Below are 24,564 nucleotides of genomic sequence, written 5' to 3'. Positions count from 1 at the left end.
TCCAAGTCAATCATATATTAGTGATCAATAAAACTGTCAATGAAACATATGAGGCATGATAGTTCAGTTAAGTTATTTACTGTTTAGAAATAACTCCTCTCCCTCACTCATCTTTTCATCAAGCAAGTTTTGGTTGGCGACATCGCCAACCAGAGGTGGCAGTAACGCACCAAAAGTTTGTTGTCGAACACCGTAAAACAGGAAGAAGAAGAACTCCTCATTCTAGCCATCATATGGATTAACTATCACCGGCTACACACCAGCCTCACAGCTCTGTGAATGTCGGTGCCGTCACTTATTGATCCACGATCTGTAAATGTAGCTTGTGTGGACGCTACTGCACTACTTGACTTCGCTACTGAAAAGCTATTTGATTTAGAAAGTAGCGACGCTACTGCCACGCTACTGAGAAATGTAGTTAAGCTAGTAGCGTCACTACTTGTAGCGATGCTACTGCCCAACACTGATTTTAACCATAACCCACAGAAGATAAAAATAGTAAACGTGCAAATAAAAAAACCATCAGCATATTTTTTTTTTCTTTCATATGACCGATGTGAGGGGGACGCAGTGGCGCAGTAGGTATTGTTGTCGCCTCACAGCAAGAAGTTCACAGGTTCGAGGGTGTCAGTTGGCGTTTCTGTGTGAAGTTTGCATGTTCTCTCTGTGTTCGCGTGGGTTTTCTCCGGGTGCTCCAGTGTCCCCCACAGTCTAAAGACACAGGTGAATTGGGTAGGCTAAATTTTCCGTAGTGGATGTGTGTGAATGAGTGTGTATGGATGTTTCCCAGAGATGAGTTGCAACTGGAAGCTGCGTAAAAACATATGCTGGATAAGTTGGCGGTTCGTTCCGCTGTGGTGACCCCAGATTAATAAAGGGACTAAGTCGAAAAGAAAATGAATGAATGAATGAATGAATGAACGATGTGTTTACGTTAAATTATTAACACGGCAATAGTGTCAGCTGCAGCAGATTGATTTTATAACTCCAGGATAAACTTTTTATGGTTAAACATCTTTATGGCAATCAAATACAATAAAAATAAATACAGGCCACAACTGAATATTGAGAATGATCTATGGTTATCAATCTCCAAAATTAAACCAAGAATAGACTTGTGCTGAAAACCACTAGTCTCATTAGGTGAGGTTAATATTAAATTAAACAAATGAATAAATGACTATAAAATGATATGGTTGTTAGACTTGCACTTTTTTGTGTTGTCAGTATGCTCTTGTTTATATTGGCCCGTTTTTGTATGAGCAACGTTTGCATATTTATAACCACCTAAGAGGAACTTGGGGGTCGCGAGTCACTGGCATTTTTATTTAAGGGGTCACAGGCTGTTGTGAACCCCTGATCTAAAGTTTTGTCTACAGGTGTACATATTTATGTTTAGCAGCAAAATTCTGTACTAACGTGGGCGTGGTATGTGCGGAAAGTGCTAATTACAACAGAGTTGTACTCTCAGTGCTGGGTTGTGGCTGGAAAACTTGAAGGAGTAATTGGCAGTTAATTCCTCTGTGGTGAGCCCTGATAAAGCCGAAGGAAAGTGAGTGAGTGTTATGTAATCTACATTGTGAAAAAAAGTACAAAAAACACCCCAGTTTAGAACAGTTTCTGAGAGTGTTTGATAAAAGGCCAACATTCTCATTAAGCTTTTTTTTTTTCATTAGTATTTTTGTGAAGGAATAATTATATAATTTTACAGAAATCATTCTAACACAATATTGAGAGCTAATTTCTGGTCATTTGAAGTGCAGATTTGCAGATATTTCCTAAATATTAAAATGCCTTTTTGATTTTTTAAAGAAATGGGATTAAGAACACAATACAAACCCCAAGAAAATCTGGTCTAAAGGTGAAGCTACATAAATTGTTAAATTATTGACACATGAATGTGTAAAGCCTGTTCAAATAGCCCACAATAAATGTGAAAAGTTATCACATATTTAACAAACTTTTTCATTTACTACAAATTGTATGTCATTTTGCTCACATGGCTGATAATTCAATATTAATTACAGTGTGTGTGGAAAGTATTCATAACGCTTCACTTTTTCCACATTTTTAATGTAATGTTTTGTTGCAAGTTTATTAAAATTAAAAAACCTGAAAAATCACATGTACATAAGTATTCACAGCCTTTGCCGTGAAGCTCTAAATTGGGCTCAGGTACATTCTGTTTCGACTAATCATTCTTGAAATGTTTCAGCAGCTTCATTGGAGTTCATCTGTGGTAAATTCAGCTGATTGGACATGATTTGAAAAGGCATACACCTGTAACGTCCCAGGGTTGACAGTGCATGTCAAAGCACAAACCAAGCATGAAGACAAAGGAATTGTCTGTAGATCTCCGAGACAGGATTGTCTGGAGGCACAAGGCTGGGGAAGGTTACAGAAAAATTTCTGCTGCTCTGAAAGTTCCACTGAGTACAGTGGCCTTCATCATCTGTTTGGAGCCACCAGGACTCTTCCTAGAGCTGGCTGGCCATCTAAGCTGAGTGATCGGCGAAGAAGGGCCTTAGTCAGGGAGGTGATCAATAACCCGATGGTCTCTCTTTCTGAGCTTCAGCATTCTTCTGTGGAGAGAGGAGAACTTTACAGAAGGACCATCTGTGCAGCAATCCACCAATCAGGCCTGTATAGTGGAATGGCCAGACGGAAGCTGCTGCCTGCCTGGAATTTGCCAAAAGGCATCTGAAGGACTCTCAGACCATAACAAACTTCTCTGGTCTGATGAGACTAAAATTTAACAATTTGGAGTGAATGCCAGGCGTTTCGTTAGCAGAAAACCAGGCACCGCTCATCACCAGGCTAATACCATCCCTACAGTGAAGCATGGTGGTGGCAGCATCATGCTGTGGTTATATTTTTCAGCAGCAGGAACTGGAAAACTAGTCAGGTTAGAGGAAAAGATGAATGCAGCAATGTACAGAGACATCCTGAATGAAAACCAGCTTCAGAGTGCTCTTGACCTCAGACTTGGGTGACGGTTCATCTTCCAACAGGACAATGACCCAAAGCACACCACCAGAATATCAATGGACAATTCGGTGAATGTCCTTGAGTGGCCTAGCCAGAGCCCAAACCTAAATCCTATTGAACATGTTTGGAGAGATCTGAATATGGCTGTACACCGTTGCTTCCCATCCAACCTGATAGAGCTTGAGAGGTACTGCAAAGAGGAATGGGCAAAAATACCCAAATGACCGGTGTGTCAAGCTTGTGGCATCATATTCAAAAAGACTTGAGGCTGTAATTGCTGCCAAAGGTGCATCAACAAAATAATGTTGTAAATACTTATGTACATGGGATTTTTCAGGTTCATAATTTTATTAAATTAGCAACAATTAAAAAAAATTTTTCATTATGGGGTATTGTGTGTAGAATTTTGAATTATTTTATCCATTTTGGAATTAGGCTGTAACATAAAAAATTTGGAAAAACTGAAGCGCTATGAATACTTTCAGGTAATGTTACAAGGTAGTGCCACAAGCCAGTCGCTGCATTGCTGATCATGATTTCGAGAATCAGTAGATCTGTTCTTCACAACAAATACAAACACACAAAGTAATCTCAGATAACCTCAACTGTCAGGATTAAAAGATGCAGGATCTCCTAAATCCCCATAGATTGTTTAAGCTATGTATGAGAGGCATTCCTTCATCATACATGAATTACTAGGTTAGGTAGATTTAATTACTTAAGATTTAAAAACAATTCAGGATAATTTTATGCTTCAAATCTCATCCAGGAGTTGTTGTCATAGCAACAAGTCTTTAAACTTAAACATGCTCAGGATCAGGCTTATTTCATATCAGTCAAACTCATCCAGATATTTTAATACAATTCGCAAATTAGTTTGAAGAACCAAATTAGGCAGAGATCAGAAAAGATCCAGGATCTGATAATCATATTAGGTTGTTTAAGTTAAGAACAAACCCCAGGAGCCATTGTTTGATCACAGTGTGTTTATTTGTGTGCGTGAAAAGGAGAGAGATGGTATTTTACTCTCTACCGTTATCAGTGTCCTCATCCTGTTCTGCCCCAGTGTTGACAGCAAGGTCTTGTCCTGAGCTAAATCGGGAAATATGCCTTTCTTCACACAACAACAACTCATCAGCAGTGCCTTTCCTATTTCCTCGCCTTTTTTCACTTCTCTTCCGCTTTCTTTTGTCATTCAGCACGCAAATACTTCACCTGTTTCAGGCCACATACTAAACAAGTGTCTGCTATCCCTTGATGTCACTTCCTCTCTTAGGTCACTGATGGAGTAGTCATATCTCAGGGGTCAATAACCTGCAAATCAAATTGTGGAGATCAGGAGGAAGATAGTGTAGCATTTGGTACAGGTTGCAGAGGAAGCATATTCTGATGGAGGCAGGGAGATAATGTGTGCTGTGGTTATGAAGCTTCACCATCATCATCATCATCATCATCATCATCCGCCTATACTCCTTCATAATAGTTCCACTAATGCAGTTTCCTTGAGCAGACATACTGTACAGTACACTCACACATGCACATGAGCTCTGCAACAGCTGTGTGAGTGATAATAGCAACAGTGCCCTTGACTTACAGTCACATACACATAGTATGTGCTTCAGACATAAATGACGCCTCAAATAGTTTAGCTCATTGATGGGATGTTTTTCATTTAATGTAGCAACCACATAATCATAAACTGAAAACAGTCAGAGCATTTTAGGTAATGCTAGTTACACCACTACAATTAGACTTAATATGCTATTGCGGCAGAACTTTATGTCTTGTTTTATGTCTTGTTTCTTTTACAGTAAAGTTCCTCGGCCAGAGAAGCTCGCTAGTCACGTGTTTGAGGTGGATGAGGATGCAGATAAGGAGGAGGTAAGGCACAAATACCCATTATAGTTTTCTGTGATTCCTGGAAAAAACATTTGACTTGGAAATGGGTGTTTTTTAAATAGTGTGAGTACATTTAAAAAATAAAAATGCTGTTATTAATTACTCACCTTTTTTAAGTTATTAATTACTCATTAATTACTAGTTACCTGTCCTTTCAGTCCTATGAGTTCTTTATTCATCTTCTAAACACAAATTAAGATATTTTAGGGGAAATTCAAGTGCACACTGACCCTCGTTAGACAACAGTGGTTAGACAAACATTCCTTGTGACTTCAAATTATGTTTATTTTGATTGTTTACATACAAAGATTTAATTTTCATTCACATATTTAAATTTCTGCGTTAGGGGTGCACACATTTTTTATGTAAAATTTGCCATCATTTTTGCAATGATTTTTATTTTTATATTCTATTGCTATTTTATTATATACACACAAATGTATAAAATTAAAATGTAATAATTTAAAACTAAATCATTTAAAAAAAACTGGCCATTTTTATTATTCTATTTCTGTTTTTAATTTAAAAATAGATTTTTAAATAAATTATTCATTTGTTAATAATAATTATTTATTTAATATATGAATAGTATTTTGAGGAGACGCAGTGGCGCAGTAGGTAGTGCTGTCGCCTCACAGCAAGAAGGTTGCTGGGCCGCTGGTTGGAGCCTCGGCTGGATCAGTTGGCGTTTCTGTGTGGAGTTTGCATGTTTTCCCTGCGTTCGTGTGGGTTTCCTCAGGGTACTCCGGTTCCCCCCACAGTCCAAAGACATGCGGTGAATTGGGTAGGCTAAATTGTCCATAGTGTATGAGTGTGAATGAGTGTGTGTGGATGTTTCCCAGAGATGGGTTGCGGCTGGAAGGGCATCGGCTGCATAAAAATGTGCTGGAGAAGTTGGCGATTTAATCCGTTGTGGCAACCCTGGATTAATAAAGGGACTAAGCCGAAAAGAAAATTAATGAATGAATAGTATTTAAATTAAATGTAGTTAATTATATATATATATATATATATATATATATATATATATATATATATATATATATATATATATATATATATATATATATATATATATATAATCTGTTGTTACTTTTCCCACCATCAGGCCTTTTAACATATACTGTATGTGTCTCTTTTTGTTAGGTAGAACATATGCATTTTAGCTGAAACCGTGTTTTTCAGTCATTTATGAAATGCAAGTCATATTGCAGTAGGAGTCTCGTGCTCCAGACTCTCCTGAATGCACTCAAGAGCTTTGGCAGAAGCTGCTTTCTGAAGGCAGTAATGTTATAAATATAGTTTATTTTCTACACAGATGGATCGCTTCGCTTCATAAGACCACAATGTACTGTCAGGAGCATTAGATATTTTCCGTTTCGCTCACAACTATTGGTAACACTTTATTTTGATGGTCCTTTTGAGTATTAGTAGACTGTCTGCTTAATATCTGTTGATACAGACATTCAACACACCTTTAACTGACTATAAGAAACTTTGCAAGTAAAGTGCATCCGGAAAGTATTTATAGCGCTTTACTTTTTTTAAACTTTTTTTATGTTACAGCCTTTACCTAAAATGGATTAAGTTCATTTATTAACTTCTACACACAATACCCCATTAGAGCTGCACGATTCTGGGTAAAATGAGAATCGCGATTTTTTTTGCTCAAAATAAAGATCACGATTTTCTTACGATTCTGTAGATGTAAAATAAAGGTATGGTAAAAACAAACATATGGCACAACCTCAATAATAATATTATGTGTAGGTCTACTGGTTTTTATAAATAATTCTATTCTACTTATAATAATTCTGATGTTGAATTATTATGTTTGAGATATAGGCTTGAATCTGTCATATTAGACATGTATTCACTGGTAAAATCAGACATTTGCCATTATCAGATTATATTTAACAATATATAGGCTAGAGTAGTTATACTGACATTGTTAACATTTATTTTCATGCACAACTGTGTGTTTGCTATAAAAGAAAAAACATTTCAAATGCTTGCCACAATCATAACTCCAAAATGCAATATGATCATTTAAATGACGTGCACACTTTCTGTTTCATTTTGAATGCTAAGTGCTTGTTTATACTTCGCACGCGGCTCCCAAACGATCACTCTGTGCCACAAACAATATTATTTACAACTGTATTACCTGTTACTTGCAACATATGCAGGTTCTGTTCACTAAAGTAGACTCGCGCGCGCCCTCTCTGTGATAACAGCTCACGGTCAGCAGCTCACGTCACGTGTGATTTCCCGGCCGCGAAAACATCATTATATTAAGACAAAAATTTAATTTTTTTGATGAATTATACCTTATAAATACAGTATGTGACTCATTCAACATTATTTAGAGGTGTTAATGTCACTTAGCAATGTATGTGAAACAATGAAAAGACTCGTGCAGCCGCCTTTTCCTCTCTCCTGAACTTTAAAATATGATTTTCAGAATCGTAGAAATGCTGGATTAAGATCGTCTAGGGGGTCGAATCGAGATCGCAATTTTTTAACGATTAATTGTGCAGCTCTATACCCCATAATGACAATGTGAAAAAATATTTTTGGAAATTGTTGCAAATTTATTATTTATTAAAGTATTCACTTTATTTCCAACTCTAACGGTCTACTTATATCTAATGAGAAGTAGTTAGCATGTAGAGGCAATGTAACTTAAATTCAACAAACAGACCATCAAATAAAGTGTGACCCAACTATTTTTCCTTTTAATCATATATAATGTCCGGCTGAAAAAAAACAAACACATTAGATGGTCTCAGTCTGCGCAAATGAACTGCACATTTTCATTTAGAGGTGAACTATATCTTTAGGTCCACTGGGCTGAAAAATATCAAACCCTTGGTTGAAAGATATCTCAAATTTTCCATTACAGACATGTAAGTACATTTACATGATTCAGAGTAGTGATTAACGTAATTAGTGTGCAGCTCTAGAATTTGGTCATCTTTATTTGTTTAAACTTGCTCTGTCTAGACATTTGTTTTGCAATTATGAAAGAGCATGTGCTATTGTTTCTTAACTCCAGCAGTTTCCTCGGTAGCGTAAAGGAAATGCCATTCACCACACTACTGTACTTCCATGCCTCGTACTTCATCAGTGGATTACAACAGATGACTTCTCCTTCCCTCTGTTCTCAATGGCCGATACGCTGAATAAATAAATAATAAGGAACTCACAGCTTATTAGCAATGCGTTTGTGCGGAGCCTTTTGGGACCGCATTAGCCTTGGAGAAAGAGCAGACGCAGGACTCAGCTGTCTCCGAGCTATCTGATCCCCTGATTGAGTTTCACCTACATTTCCCAGAATTCCAGCTCCATGTCTGCCGTCCTGTCTAAGCGCTCGCTCAGGGAAGGAGTTTGTTTGTTCAGTTTGAAGGCTGCTCCCTGTAGGGATGAGGGGGGGCATGAATAATTGAGGGGGTCAGGTGAAAATGGACTTCATGTTGAAACACGGAGGAGGGCGTCCAGAGAGACTCAAATGTGGGAAACTGTTGTAGATATCGACTTTTCATTTGCATTCAGGCTTTAAGAAACAGATGAAGTCACAGTTTTGTGGGTGTATAAGGGCCTTATGTGTGTTATTTTTTTTTGAAGGATGCTGCATCATTGGGTTCTCAAAGAGGGGGCGTGTCTAAACACGGCTGGCTGTACAAAGCAAACATGAACAGTGCCATTAGTGTTACCATGAAGGTGAGTTGGCCATATGCACAGACAATGTGATGATGATGATGATGATGATGATGATGATGATGTATTTCAGAATCAGAATCAGAATGAGATTTATTTACCAAGTGTGTGTAGTGTGTGGAAAATAAAGTAAACAATAGAAAACTAATATACATTTATGAAAATATAACATTAGTATACTGTTATTAAAACATACAGTTGAAGTCAGAATTATTAGCCCTCCTGAATTATTAGCGGCCCTGTTTATTTTTTTGCCAATTTCTGTTTTATGGAGGGAAGATTGTTTCAGCACATTTCTAAGCATAATAGTTTGAAAAACCTATTTCTAATAACTGATTTATTTTATCTTTGCCATGATGACAGTAAATAATATTTTACTTGATATTTTTCAAGACACTTCTATACAGCTTAAAGTGACATTTAAAGGCTTAACTAGGTTAATAAGGTGAACTAGGCAGGTTAGGGTAATTAGGCAAGTTATTCTATAACGATGGTTTGTTCTGTATACTATCAAAAAAAAATTTAGATTAAAGGTGATAATAATTTTGTCCCAAAAATAGTTTTTGAAAAATTCACAACTGCTTTTATTCTAGCCAAAATAAAACAAATAAGACTTTTTCTATAAGAAAAAATATTATCAGACATACTGTGAAAATTTCCTTGCTCTGTCAAATATTATTTGGGAAATATTTAAAAAAAAAAAAAAAATCAAAAGGGGGCTAATAATTCTGACTTCAACTGTATATGTTAAGAAAACATAACATATATGTAAAAAAAAAAACTTCATTTATTTTTATGTATGCAATTTGACCTTGCAATTTGACATATGCAATATTACAAGTCAAAATTAGCTGTTGTAAAATGCAATTTTATTCCCAAAAAAAATACATCATAGTAACAATTTCAGTGTTTCTACTTCAAACTTTTGTTTAATGAAAAAAATTGAATGAAAATTTTCAGAAATCATTATGTAAAAATTATACTTATACAGTACACACTTTTTAGTAAGCTATGAATTCTTAATTCAGCAAGTGGCATTCATTCAGATAATGAAAAGTTGCAAAAATACATATCTTTACTGGAAATTCTAATTTAACGCAATTTTTTTGTAATTCATAAAATTCAGTTTCTGAGAGAATATTGGCCACACTTTACAATAAGGTTCATTAGTTAATGTTAAGTAATGCATTTACTAACATGAACAAACAATGAACAATACATTTACTACTATATTTGTTCATGTAAGTTAATGTTAGTTAAGGAAAATGCAGTTGTTCATTGTTCATGTTAACTCATGGTGCATTAACTAATGTTAACAAGCATGGACTTGGATGTTACTAATGCATTAGTAAATGTTCAATTATGATTAATAAATGCTGTATATGTGTTGCTCATGATTAGTTCATGTTAGTAAATGCATTAACTAATGAACCTTATTGTAAAGTGTTACCAGAATATTAATTTCAAGTAAACCCTGCCTTATTTCAATGTACTGTTTCAGTGGACAGGAAGTGTGGCCTTACCAGCTGATCCATTTTCCCATGGTCTTTTCCCCCCCGATGTTATTTTTAGAACAGTCACCAGTTTAACATCTAAACAAAGTGTTTGCATATGCTGTTTTTTTACTCATTTGTTTTCTGTATTTTCTCATTCCCTCCCAATTTTGTTTCCCTGTAGTCTTTTAAGAGAAGATATTTCCACTTAACCCAACTGGGGGATGGATCGTACAATTTGAACTTCTACAAGGATGAGAAAATATCCAAAGAACCCAAAGGAACCATCTTCCTGGACTCCTGCATGGGTGTCATCCAGGTAACTTGCAGTACAACAGATATATTTGTAACAGTATGTACTGAATGCATTTAAGGCAAGGCAAGGCAAGTTTATTTATAAAGCACATTTCATACACAGTGGCAATTCAAAGTGCTTTACATAAACAGGAATAAAAGAGAAGTATAAGGAAATTAAAATAAACAATGAAAAATTATTAACACATTAAAACAGATTAAATGTGTTAAAACAGGTTATAAAAGAATGGAAAAGAAAAGAAAGACACAATAGTGCGATCTGTTGGATGTAGCACAGTGCTTATTCAGCAGGTACAGCTAAACAGATGTGTTTTCAGTCTTGACCTGAATGTGCCTAATGTTGGAGCACATCTGATCGTTTTTGGAAGCTGATATAAGCTGGTATACATATTATATACAGCATACTGTATATTGACTGTGATCAGCATCTTAAATTCTTCATGCAAATGAACAACACATTTGTTTCGCTATAAAATTAAAACTTTAAGTGTTGGAGCAACCAAGTCGACACGGCGGCTCAGTGGTTAGCACTGTCAGCATGTGAGAGATCTGCAGAGTGGATGGCAATATCAACAGCCTGAGGTGTCAAGACATTTTTTGCTGCCCATTACATTACAAACCACAGTATTCTTCAGCAGGATAGTACTCCTTCTCATACTTCAGCATTCACATCAAAGTTCTTAAAAGCAAAGAACGGCAAGGATTGGCCAGCCTAGTCACCAGACATGAACATTATTGAGCATGTCCAAATCCAAAGAATCTTAATCAACTCTGGGAGTCCCGCAAGAACACTTTCTTCGCCATTCCAGATGACTTTATTAATAAGTTATTTGAGTCACTGCAGAGATGTGTGGATGCAGTCCTCCAAGCTAATGGGAGTTATACACAATATTATTTCTGTTTTTACTGCATCATGACTTTATATTCTATACTGTACATTATTTCTGTTAAGTGACATGACTTTTGTCTAAGCAAAGTCTGACCTTTCTTTTGCAATTAAATAATAGAACATTAAGGCATGATCATATTTTATTTTGCTAAAATAAGCGTAATCTAGAGGCCTTTGCCTTTTATAAAAGCCCCTTCAGATACCAAATGATCCACTAGAAGTCAAGTTATTATTTGCTGTTTTTAAAACTTGGATAGGCAACAAGACTTTTGTCAGGTAGTGTATATTTATACGTACCTTTGAAAGGTAAATAAGACAAAAGGGATTTTTTTTTCTAAAAGTTTTATCACCGTGACATGTTTTGTCATGTACTGAATTAAGATCTACTGTTTATTTTGAAATTTGAGGTATCAAATCAAATCGAAATTATTCCCTGTGATAATCAACATCGTTTGACTAATTTGATAGACAGAGCTTAAGTTGTTTGACCCATGGAACATTCTTTTAAAGTTCACAAGGGCATCTGAAGAATAAATGCTTTGTTTTGTGTATTTACTCCAGCACAAAGCAGTTTACACAAGGAGCTCAGATCTCTAATAACATCCTCATGAGTCTCTTCCTTTGTCTCGACCAAGAGGGGATATCAATGTTTGGAAGGTCAGTTCCTCAGATGGGGCTACTTTAGGGCGGTGGAGAAAGGGAACAATAAAAAAAGAGAGAAAGGGAAATATGAAGTCCAGTCTACTGTAATTCACGCTTGATTTCTCTCAGGGTCAAATATTTCCACGTTCTCCTGTGGTGCTCAGTGTGAGAGTGCAAATCTGATCACATTCCTCAATTCAGCAGCCCTCCTGAAAGAATAAAGTAGTCCTTTTTGGTATGCGCAGCCTGTTTTGTCTGTTTTCAACATCTGTCTTTTGACATTTGGTCTGTTTTCCACATTTCAGGACAAAAGAGAAGTTATTTCTAGTACCAAAACCTAAACATTTCAACAGGTGCACATGCGAAAGAGCCAGATATTCCTCAGCAGTCGTCTGGGAATAAATGACTTTCAGACTTCTTCTGGATGAATTTGCTTTTTTCCAGAGTCACTTCTGGTTTAAAGTTGTCATTTAATTAATCAAATGTAAAATAATTCACAAGTCTTCGGCACTTTTGCATTCTCATTGAGGAATAAAAGTCACAAGATGTCTAACGTCTCAATTGTTCTTCTAGATTTGCAATGATAATAAATGGAGATCAAGTCAAATTGGACTTCTCAGACTCTCCTGTGTCTTTGATTATTTTCCCAGACTAAATAAACCACTATTCTACGCAAATTAACTAAAAAAAAGAGTGGCTAGTAAAACAAAGATTATTAAAGTATCTTTTACAAAAATATTAACTTTGTTTTGCCATATTAAGTATTTAATATTGGACATTTTGTTGCATTTTGGCATTTTGAAATATCGAAGTTCTCCATTTGCTTTAAGTTTTGCAGAGATAATCAAAATTTCAAAAGGAGCTAAACGAAAAATGTTTGCATTTTATTTGCACATTACTGACTTTACATTTACAGCTACATTCTTATGTAAAATCAATAAAAACTTATTAAAGTATTGGTATAGAATTGGTAGTATTAGAAGTAGGCATGGGACTATAATTGTTCTTTTTTTTAATAAAAATTCAAGGTTTTAAAACCAACGTTTTCTGTAATACCAGATAAACCAATGAATTAAACGGATAACACGTGGACATAAAAGTTTCATTCTTTGCTTAGTAGCACACTATATTCTCTATCCCAGTTTGCACTATTAATCCATACAAATAATGCATAATGCACATTAGCATTTTTGATAATAATAAGCACAATTAAAGATCTACTATACATTGTTTACATCTGTTCATTACTCCACAGTCAGTATTTTATATATATATATATATATATATATATATATATATATATATATATATATATATATATATATATATATATATATATATATATATATATATATATATATAATAACAATAATAATAATAAGAATAATGATAATAATTCTTTATATAGATATAACACTTTTCTAGGCACTCAAAGCGCTTTACACATAGGGGGGAATCTCCTTATCCACCACCAGTGTGCAGCATCCACCTGGATGACGCGACGGCAGCCATTTTGCACCAGACCACACACCATACACCAGCTGATTGGTAGAGAGGAGACAGAGTGATGAAGCCAATTATGATATGGGGAGGGTTAGGAGGCCATGATGGACAGAGGCCAGTGGGCAGATTTGGCCAGGATGACGTTAAACCGGCGTTAAACCCCTACTCTTTTTCGAAGGACATCCTGGAATTTTTAATGACCACAGAGAGTCAAAGGCGTTATAAATCTAATCACTGTACTCTGATTTTGTTTTTCCAGCACTTTTGATAAAAACTGAAAAAGCAGAATCCAATCATTAACAATTTTAGGACAACTCCAAAAGCAAACATCACTTTCAAGTGGTTTGAAGCACAGTTGTGTTGCAGCAGTGTGTGAATATAACCAGCATCTAATGGTAAAAATGAATTCATTCTATATTTTTATAATCACACTTTATAAACATAGTCTGCAGAAACACTTTGATTGACATTCATAGTAGTGGGAAAGTCCTACTCTTTAGTGATGATCTCTCTCTATTTCTCAAATTAGCATAAACAGCCCTAAGTGAGAAGCAGCAGTCCGCCATTAGAGTTTTCACAACATAGCTGCTGAAGAAAATGTCAGTGTTATAGATGTTGAGATTTAGGATGCACAAATTAACACTGTAGTCTCCAAAGAATAGCTTGTTCTGAGCCATTTCTTTTTTAACAGAGATAACATTAGTTGACACATATGCATTTGTAGCTCAGCCCTCTTTTGAAAAGAGGGCAGGAAGCACAATGTCTTTTGAATTTAAAGTAAAATAAGCACAATATCAATCTATGCCTAACAGGGGGCAGTTTCAAAATTATTTGTGGGGTACTTTAAGCTGAAATTTAACATACACACTTAAATGCACCAACTTATTTTACAACTTGTAAAAAGAGACATAGGTCCCCTTTAAATGTCTTTTTCTTTGTGTCCATGTGTGCAGAACAGTAAGGTGCGGCGTTTCGCTTTTGAGCTGAAGATGCAGGATAAAAGCACTTATCTTCTAGCTGCAGACAGTGAAGGAGAGATGGATGACTGGATCAGCACCCTCAACAAGATCCTCCACAGCAGCTTTGAACTTGCCATGCAGGAAAGAAGAAATGGAGAGTTGCATGATGGTGTGTATGTGAACCAGCAAGAGAGTGTGTGTGTGTGTCTGATGTCATGTATGTTCGCTGATACAGGTGGAATCTGTTGACTGAACAATAATACAAGATTGTTGACACAGTTTGAGCGCACAGACATGTGTTTGCAGAGCCAGTCGGTGTGGTCACGTCTCATATATGTGTATATGTTCTTTGAAGAGACCACCCACTCACTTTAAGCGTCTTTTAATAGATAGATCCATATACCCAGGACTTGTGAAGTGACGCACACGTAGCCATACGCAAACAGTAACACTTAACACCTCTTAAACCCTTTGGATTTCACACTGCAGAGGAGGTTGGGAGTCTTTATTTACATTTGATGAGTTTCAAAGGAGACAGCACATTCCTTTCTTCCCGCCTCGTATAAAACAACAAACACCTGCCGGCCAATAAGAGCTCAGAACCAAATGTTACTAATTACTTGTGGAGCTTGCTAAGGCAAGCATGACTGCTGCCATTAGTCATATTCAGGGCTTGGGATTTGTACAAACTTCTGACCCTAATTATTAAAGAATGGTGGCGAACAAATCATGAATGATACACAAACCATACAGATTGCTGAAGATAAATGTTCTGTTACCTCACATCGATTTATGCAATAAAATATGTGAAAATCCAACATATCGAAGGAGAAACCTGAGTTGAATCTTGTGGTCAGAATGTCCCTAACAACCATTCACAGACTTTAGCAAACCCTTTGAAGACATATATGTTTTGAGCACCAATGTTGATTGGTTTGCTTTATAATATGAATTTGATACTTGGCTTATAATGGTGTAAAGGGATAGTCAGCACAAAAGAAGATATTTTGAACAAAGCTGGTTGCTGCTGTCACGGCCGGTGGGTGGAAAAGGGGCGAGGACTCAAATACAGACTAAAAATGGGTTTATTAATTATAAAATAAAACAAAAGGCAACAAATACTACCCCGAGGGGAAAACATAACTAAAACACAAAAAGACAAAAAACTGGACTGGGCAGGATGGCAGGGATCAGAGGTTCGTTCTTCATACTTGGATTACTCAATTAGCTGGATTTGGTTATTTATGATTTGACACAATCCAGGATCATTTCGTTCTTCAAAACTCTTCAGCGAGTTGTTGTCATAGCAACAGGTCTGGAAGCTCAAACTTGCTCGGGAGCAGACTTATTTCTTATCTTAGAGTCTTATCAAGCAAAGGTAATACTGAAAGCATATATATATATATATATATATATATATATATATATATATATATATATATATATATATATATATATATATATATATATATATATATATATATATATATATATATATATGTGTGTGTGTGTGTGTGTGTGTGTGTGTGTGTGTGTGTGTGTGTAACATTTGTTTTTTAAATAAAAAGTCTTATAATGTAAATAACTTATAAAAACTTCCCATAATGTAAATAAGTTGTCATTTAATAAGAATATGTCAATAAGTCAGTTTTGACAAAAATGTCAGATAGAAATTTGCTCACATTAATAATTGAATACTAATCAGATGATGTCATTACGCTGCTGTTTTGTTAGACAATCGTTGCATTGCTGATCAGGATTACGAGGATTGATAGATCTGTCTTTCACAATGCATGCAGCGATCTCAGATCAGTTGATCCAGACATTTTAATCTGATTCACGAACTTATTTGAAGAACCAAATTAGCCAGAGATCAGTTATCAAGATTAAAGGATCCAGGATCTGTCAAATCATCTTTGAACATTTAAGCAAGGTATGAAGAACGGACCCCAGGACTAGAACAAGACTAGACAGGATAAAGGTGTGTGACAAACAGGCACTGAGCAGCAGACAAGAGGAGACTATAATGCCGCAGTCACACTTGAGATTGAGCTTACAAAATTCTGTTGTAGGCCGGTCCAAAAATGGGCGAAATTAAACAAGATGATTGGACATTTAAATAAGCGAGCGATTGATCCATATTTCAAAATTCTGTCCAGAGAGGTCATGTTTTTATTCACGATTGGTCTCACGCAGTCAAGTGATGCAATTTCACAGGTCAGAGTCCACCAAGCTTGAACTTTTCAACGCAGTGAACTGCGAAACTTGTCGCACAAGCTTGCGTTTCCGGTCTGACGCATTCGCGTGCGTATGAATGGAAGTCTATGGGGAGAAAAGTGCAGTGTGACCGCAGCTTAAAGAGAAATAATTAACAAACAAACTGTTGAACTGAATAAACTAATCATGGGTTAACTAGGAGAATGGGACTAGACAATAGACAGGAGAGCACATGACACAAAGAAAAACACAAGCCATGTGCTTACGTAAAACCGGACTAGAACACGCACCCAATGAGAAAACTCATTAACCTCGTGTTCACTTAAAACACTAAAGCATGTGGCACATGTAAAAATTAACCACATGCTAAACACAACACCAACAGAAGACTGAACAGAAGACACGAGCACACAACAAATAAAGCACTGACCGTGCACTCACATGCGACATGCATGATCCAATCCCACCGCCAACTAAAACCAACTAGACTGGTTGAAAACACCATGCTGTGAACAAAACAACAAACACACCAGGACGAGACCACGCATCTAGAGCAAGGATCACGCATAAAGTGGTAGCGCACACGATCCAAGGGCAGCCAAGACGGCGCTCGTACAAAGACAAAAGACACACAATGACAGAAAATAAGTGCTCGACCCGAGAAAACTCGAGCTAAGCATAACAAACAAGACATGACAGGACTAGTGTCTGGACTTCACATACAGAAACAAGAATTAACAAGACCAAAGTGGCAAAATCCTGACAGCTGAGACCATAGTTTGACCATAAAAATGACAATGTGTACTTCTTTTGTGTTCAACAGAAGAAAGAAACTCAAATAGGTTTTGCGAAGGGTGTGTAAATGTTGTCTGAAATTGTATTGTTGCGTGAACAATCCCTTTTAAAAATCCCTATTGAAAAAAATGATGGGAAACTAACTTCTTGAACCAGCGTTGCTTAAAAAGTTGGTGACCACTAATGTGCACTAACAACCCAGAATGCATTCACCCACACTGATATAAAAAAATGTATTCATGATAAAAATGTACGGCTTTAATGTTTGGGCAACCAGTATTTAGTGTTTGTTTTAATCAGTTATCACTGTTATTTGAGCGTTTGCTACAGGCGCTCACTGCATGTTGATTTGTAGACATTGAGACTAATGTCTGTGTGCTGTACCACTGCTTTGCTGGTTTTGTGTGTTTCAATCCAGCATGTGTGTTTTCTCTCACACAGATGATGAGATGGGCAAGACAGACATCTCTCCAGGGAACTTTCAGGATAGCTTCCAGGTATTGTGAACACGCAGACACACATATAGACACATATGATCTCCTGATTAGTTGATTACACAAACAATCATCTACAGTTTCACAGGCTGAACGTGTGTGTCTGTGTGTGTGTGTGTGTGTGTGTGTGTGTGTTTGGAAGTGAGCACTGGTTTATGGCTCTTGTGTCTTGACTGTAGTATGATCTCAATGCTGGCGTCCTCACTGTCTGCCCTCTCTCTACACATCCACAGATTTTCCACCCAGCCTTAGTCCTCTCGGCTAATGTTTTCCAATCTTTCCACAATGAACCACCCACACTTTGGAAACACACACACATTCGCACTCTCTTTCTCATCACATCTCTCTCTCTTGCTCTTTAGTCTCCTGTCCTCCTTCTCTCTCCCCCTTGGAATCAATCGTCTAGGCGCCTCTCCTCTCTTATCTTTGAATATTTTCTCACATGTCCCCTCGCGGTTTAGTTATCTTAAATCTTTAACTTATCATTATATTTATCCATTTGGCAGACACCTTTATTTGAAGTGACGTACAAATGAGGACAATTTAATTTAAAGCACAGGTCATTAAAATGTTTTATAATTTTATGACTGTTCTTTTTTTACCGTAAAAAAAAATGGTTAAACATTTTTAAAACTATATAATTGCAAATTGGTGGCATGGTGGCTCACAGAAAGAAAATTACTTGGGTACACATGGGTTTCCTCCAGGTGCTCTGGATTCCCCCACAGTCCATAGACATGTGGTACAGGTGAATTATGAAGAAGGAATTCATTATATGAAGGAAAATGAATAAATTAATAATTGCAAATTAGAATTAAATGCCAAGTCAGGTTCATTTTTTCCTCATGATAAATAAAATTATAAGACTTATGTAAAAATTACATATGTAACAATAGGGAGGCCTGTGATTAATCTACACCAGGGGTCACCAAACTTGTTCCCGGAGGGCCAGTGTCCTGCAGAGTTTAGCTCCAACCCTAATCAAACACACCTAAACAAGCTAATCAAGGTCTTACTAGATATACTTGAAACACCCAGGCAGGTGTGTTGAGGCAAGTTGGAGCTAAACCCTGCAGGGACAACAGTCCTCCAGGACCAAGATTGGTGACCCCTGATCTAAACAGTAGTTTACTGTAAAGGAATTTACACTCACAACTGCTCTTTTTATAGAAAACGACTGTAAACATGTTAACCATATACTGTATCGGTTGTATTGAACAGAAATGTACTGTTAACAAACAGCAGTTCTCAACTGTAAAATGTTAGAGTTATCAAAAAGCATCTGTCGCTAGAACACCATTTGAGGTCAGAGGAGTGAGGTTTACCTGCATAGCTATTCGCTAGCTGGCCTCCATTACACTCATACCCCTAAACCCCACTTTCATCCCAGACAAGCCCCTACATGTAACCCATCGGTCATACTGCACCCAACCCTGTCTAAGCTGGGATCGAACCGGCGATTTTTTGTATGGGAGTCGGTTGCACTAACAACTAAAGACCATGGCCTCTATCATCTGTCGCTAGAACACCTTTTGAGATCAGAGGAGTGAGGTTTACCTGCATAGCACTTCACTAGCCGGCCATGTTTGAGTTGCATGTGGTTTAAGCACGGTTTACAGCAGATATGAGGGAAAAATCAAGCGAGCAAGCATGAGTTTATTAAACACATTCTATTATTGTTTATACAAGTCTTGATTCTGTTTGAGGTGTGTACTAGCATATGTTCTCATGATCTGGTGGTTCTAAAAAAACATTTATTATTGTCATAGAATTAAGTTATTATAATAACTTTCTTCCCAGAATGCCACTAACGGCTCGACAAGTACCAGGACTGATGAAAGCCCGCCTTCTAAAAAATTAAATGTGTTGTGATTGGTTAGCTTTCCCTGTGTTTGTGATTGGCAATTAGCTTAGATGGCAAAGTATTGCATCACGTCAATTGAGGACAGCATTAGCAAATTGTTAATCACAAATTCAGAATTTTCCGAAAATCCCATGCAGAAGGTCGCCGGTTTGATCGCAGCTCGGAGTGGTTTGGGTGGTGTACACAGAGTGGTTTGGGTGGACCGTCGGGGTTACATTGTTGCCGCGATCCGGAAGGGACTGAGGTATTGGGGGTGTTGTAGCGGAGGCCAGCTAGTGAAGTGCAGGTAAACCTCACTTCTCTGACAGACGCTAGAGGCCATGTTCTTTAGCCTCCTTGTTAGAGCAACCGACTCCCATGCGGAAGGTCGCCGATTTGATCCCAGCTCAGAGGGGTTTGGGTGGTGTTGGACCGCAGGGGTAACATTGTTTCCACAACCCAGAAGGGAGTGAGGTTTAGGTGGGTGAGTGTAGCAGAGGCCAGCTTGTGAAGTGCAGGTAAACCTCACTCCTCTGACAGATGCTGGAGGCCATGGTCTTTAGCCTCCTTGTTAGAACAACTGACTCCCATGCGGAAGGTTGCCGGTTCAATTGCAGCTCAGAGGGGTTTGGGTGGTGTAGGACCGTCGGGATTACATTGGTGCCGTGACCCGGATGGGAATGAGGTTTAGGGGATGAGTGTAGCGGAGACCAGCTAGTGAAGTACAGTGCTAATAAACCTCACACCTGACAGAAGTTGGAGGCCATGCAATTTAGCCTCCTTGGTAGAGCAACTGACTTTCATGCGGAAAGTTGCTGGTTCGATCCAAGCTCAGAGCGGGTTGCGTGGTGTAGGACCGTCTGGGTTACATATGCACATTTGGTAAGAAAATTACACACTTACCAAAGCAAAGATGATTTGTTTATCTATACATGCACACGCAGATGTTGCCAGTGACAACTGACACTTTTTACATGTTTTATATTAGTTAATACATTATACTGATTCTTTTTACAATCCTACAAGATTTTTATTTGCATAAAAACATTTCACTTTGGATGATACTTGCGTTTTGAGCGTTATTTGCACATCCTGTCTTACATTTTGCATTAATAAGGTTAATAATTAGACTTAGCGATTAATCAATAATTCATTAAAACAATAATCGATCATGGATTGCATCATGTAAACTTACATGCCTAATAACTACATGTATTTTGTTTTATAAATAACTCACCCTAACTTAAAAAAATTATACATACAAACCCAAATCAGAAAGTTGGGACAGTACGGGAAACGCAAATAAAAAAAGAAAGCAGTGATTTCTAAATTTATTTTGACCTGTATTTCAATGCAGACAATACAGCAAACATTATTTAATGTGTTCCTCATAACTTTAACTTTCCTTAAACTTTAACTATTTACTTAAAAGATGATTAGGGACGGAAGACACCAAGTGATGAAGTGTTCCAGATGTAATTTTGTCCCATTGTTCCTGCAAAGTCTTAAAGTGGGCAATCGATAAAAGTCTTCGTTGTCACATTTTTTGCTTCAAAATGCAAAAACTGTACAAAAGCACACACATCCAAAAAACGCAAAAGGTGCAAATTAAATATTCCTCAAATGCGGCAACAGCAAAGCTATAAAAATACAAATTTATTAAATTAAAAAAGCTGACTAAAAGCGTGTAACGTTTTGAGCCACACAGTCTGATGAAGAGCCGTGTGGCTCGAAATGTTACACGCTTTGTGTCAGCTTTTTTAATTTAATAAATTTGTATTTTTGGAGCTTTGGTGTTGCTGCCTTTGATGAATATTTAATGTGCTTCAAAATGCACCACTGTCATGTTCACCAGCGAACAAACCACCAGATGTCGCTGGTAAACACTCACTCATGGAGCTACAAATCTGCCAGTTAATGGACTACATATTCAGTCATGCCACACACACCTGCCCCAAGTCTCCACTGATTAGACTCCTACAGCTGATCCTGCTTCAAGACTGATTTCGCACAGTATTTAAGCAGCACACACACTCATTCACATTGCCGAGTCTTGTTATCTGTCACAGTGACATTACAACGCCGTGTTTTTGATCCTTTGCCTTGTTTATTTATTTAATGCTGTTTGCTGCCTGCCTCTGACCAACTGCCTGTATTGACCACTGCTTGCCTGACAATTCTAATAAACCTGCACGTGGATTCAAACTTCTGTTGTTGGTGTCACTCCCCGTCGTTACAACCACACATTCTCTGTTGGAGACAGGTCGGGACTGCAGGCAGGCCAGTCAAATGCCTGTATCCTTATCCTCTGCAGACAGGACTTTGCAATGTGTGCTGAATGTGGTTAAGCATTGTTTTGTTGAAATATGCATGGACTTTTGTTTGATGTTTTACTACAAATCAGAACAAAATAGTCATTTTCTCATGCATCATGCTAGAACAGGACATCAACTTTGATAATTAGCAACTGGCATCCTGTTTTTTGCTTTTCAGAGTGCAAGAGATATTGAGTCCAAGATGAGGAGTGAGACTCGTCTGAAACTCTTCACTTTAGATCCTGACACACAGGTAAGCCACAGCTCTAATAATAAACAGTCCATTAAATCACATGATGAGCTGCTGGTTTGGAGCTCTTTGCGTGTTTGTTTTGGCCTGTAGAGACTGGATTTGTCTGGCATTGAACCTGACGTGAAGCAGTTCGAGGAGAAGTTTGGAAAGAGAGTTTTGGTTTGCTGCAATGATCTGTCCTTCAACCTTCAGAGCTGTGTTGCAGAGAATGAGGAGGGACCTACTACTAATGTAAGATTCACACACACAGCGCTTCTGTGGTTTTAAAGCTCTTTTCTTTGGCTGGGCGTTACTGTCAGTGATGAGGGATGTGCTGTGGGAACCAGCCAAACTTCATGGGAAAGAGGGAGAATTGTGTATAGATTTAATGCTCAGCCCCCTATACCATTGTGAAATTCAGTATACTTTTATAAAGTGTACTTTTTAGGGAAATAATATACATTAAAACACACTTAAGGGTGAATTACATGTAATGTTTTGAACACATTATTTCAAATGTTTCATAGTTTACAGTAAGACCAGTTATGACTTATTCTTTAATTCACTTATGTTTTATTATAATACATCTTTATGTGTACTTCCATACTTGTTGCTATTATATTTACAATAGTGTACTGCTTAATGTACACTAATGGCAATTAATGTGCACTAAAATATACTTTAAATGATTGTTAACATTAGTTACATTTGAAATAAATGTCATATTTTTGAAACATAAATGCATTATATTTGCAGTTGACTTCAAATATATAATAGTTTTTATTAAATGCAGTTAGTTTACCTTAAGATTGATATGTTTAACCTTCTTAAGTATGACTTAAATTCAGTTTTACTGTCTACAGTATGTACTTTGCTTAACAACTTGTACTGCCTCTGAAATATGATTAAAGTCCACTTTCATTATAAATTTGTGTTGTAGTTGAAAAAATCACTTAAGAAGTAGGAAAAAACATACTATGGATGTCAGTGGGAACCAGTTTTCAGCATTCTTCAAAATATATTCTTTTATGTTCTACCAAAAAGAAACTTTAGAGCTACTTTTTTAAATATTTCCCAAATGATGTTTAACAGAGCAAAGAAATTTTACAGTATGTCGCCACTTGCTTGCATGCTTCGGGATCTGAAGAGCTACGCATCGATAGATTTGCTCTTCAGTGTTTGGACTCTCAGTAGTGATTATTAACCACACTGAACTGAGCTAAACTGAACTGAACTTAAACTTAAAATTGAACTGACACTGTTTCAATTTACTATGATCTTTTATGTGAAGCTTATTTGACACAATCTACATTGTAAAAGCGTTATACAAATAAAGGTGAATTCAATTAAATTGAATTTAATAATATTCTTTCTTCTGGAGAAAGTCTTATTTGTTTTATTTTGGCTAGAATAAAAGCAGTTTTTTAATTTTATGAACCATTTTAAGGTCAAAATTATTAGCTCCTTTAAGCAATTTTTTTTTCGACTGCTGAAGAACAAATCGTCATTATACAATTTGCAACTTGCAATACAATAAATTAAAATTCGGGGAAAAGCAAACAGGGGGGCTTATAATAAAAGTGCATTTTTGACAAATGTTAAAATAACTTCAAAGTGCTATTTTAACACACTTTTATATTGTTTATATTTTTCACAAAAAAGTACACATTTAGGCCCAATCCCATTTCTATTTTATTACCCCCACCCCTTCCCCTTGGTCCTTGAAACAGAGTGTGAAGAGGAAGGACTTCAAATTTAGCCCTAAGAAATGGGACAACAGGTATGTCATCGCAATCTCTTACTTCATATAAGATTGACGATGGCGACTGCTAAAGTTATTGGAGTTGTGTTATTTTTGGTATTTATCTTCAAGAAAGGCAACAATATCATTTTGTCATAATAATATAATGTGGCAATAAGCTCGTAACTGTACTGTGCATTTACACTATGATATTCGAGTGTCATCAAGTGACAGACGTGAAAATATGTTATAGAACTACTATAAAGGACTTATTATTAAAGATAGCAAAATTTATTGATTTATTTTTTATCATGTTTCTTAAAAAGCATAACTGTAAAACATGAATGCTGTTATCAATGTATTAAAACATGTGCTTGTTTGTTGTAAAAATTCTTAATAATGGCCAAAAATAACTGCATGTTCAGCCATGTTGTTGTTGTAGCTGGTGGATTCTGGAAAAGTTTGTACCTTTTGCTTTTTATTGTGGTACTGGAAAATTTCTGTTTCAAGGGCTATCTA

General features: G+C 36.7%; 2 protein-coding genes across 21 annotated transcripts in view; one reads left to right on the top strand and one right to left on the bottom strand.

Moving 5' to 3' along the window:
• stk24b (serine/threonine kinase 24b (STE20 homolog, yeast)) overlaps positions 1–24,564 on the bottom strand; it is an 835,587-nt gene that overhangs the window by 618,326 nt on the left and 192,697 nt on the right. The gene's annotated exons all lie outside the window — the stretch shown is intronic.
• dock9b (dedicator of cytokinesis 9b) overlaps positions 1–24,564 on the top strand; it is a 182,308-nt gene that overhangs the window by 80,301 nt on the left and 77,443 nt on the right. For all 20 annotated transcript variants that reach the window (XM_087256670.1, XM_087256666.1, XM_087256668.1 and 17 more), the window contains exons 5-11: positions 4,800–4,869; positions 8,515–8,610; positions 10,285–10,419; positions 14,403–14,577; positions 17,862–17,917; positions 22,251–22,325; positions 22,416–22,556. In XM_087256670.1, coding sequence (XP_087112796.1) covers positions 4,800–4,869; positions 8,515–8,610; positions 10,285–10,419; positions 14,403–14,577; positions 17,862–17,917; positions 22,251–22,325; positions 22,416–22,556 — 748 coding nt within the window. The remainder of the gene's footprint in view (positions 1–4,799; positions 4,870–8,514; positions 8,611–10,284; positions 10,420–14,402; positions 14,578–17,861; positions 17,918–22,250; positions 22,326–22,415; positions 22,557–24,564) is intronic.

The sequence above is a fragment of the Danio rerio genome, chromosome 6 (genome assembly GCF_052040795.2).
Source record: "Danio rerio strain M-AB ecotype USA chromosome 6, GRCz13ab, whole genome shotgun sequence".
Lineage (NCBI taxonomy): Eukaryota > Metazoa > Chordata > Actinopteri > Cypriniformes > Danionidae > Danio > Danio rerio.
Note: the sequence above shows the minus strand (reverse complement) of the source record. Positions and strands in the feature narration are given on the sequence as shown.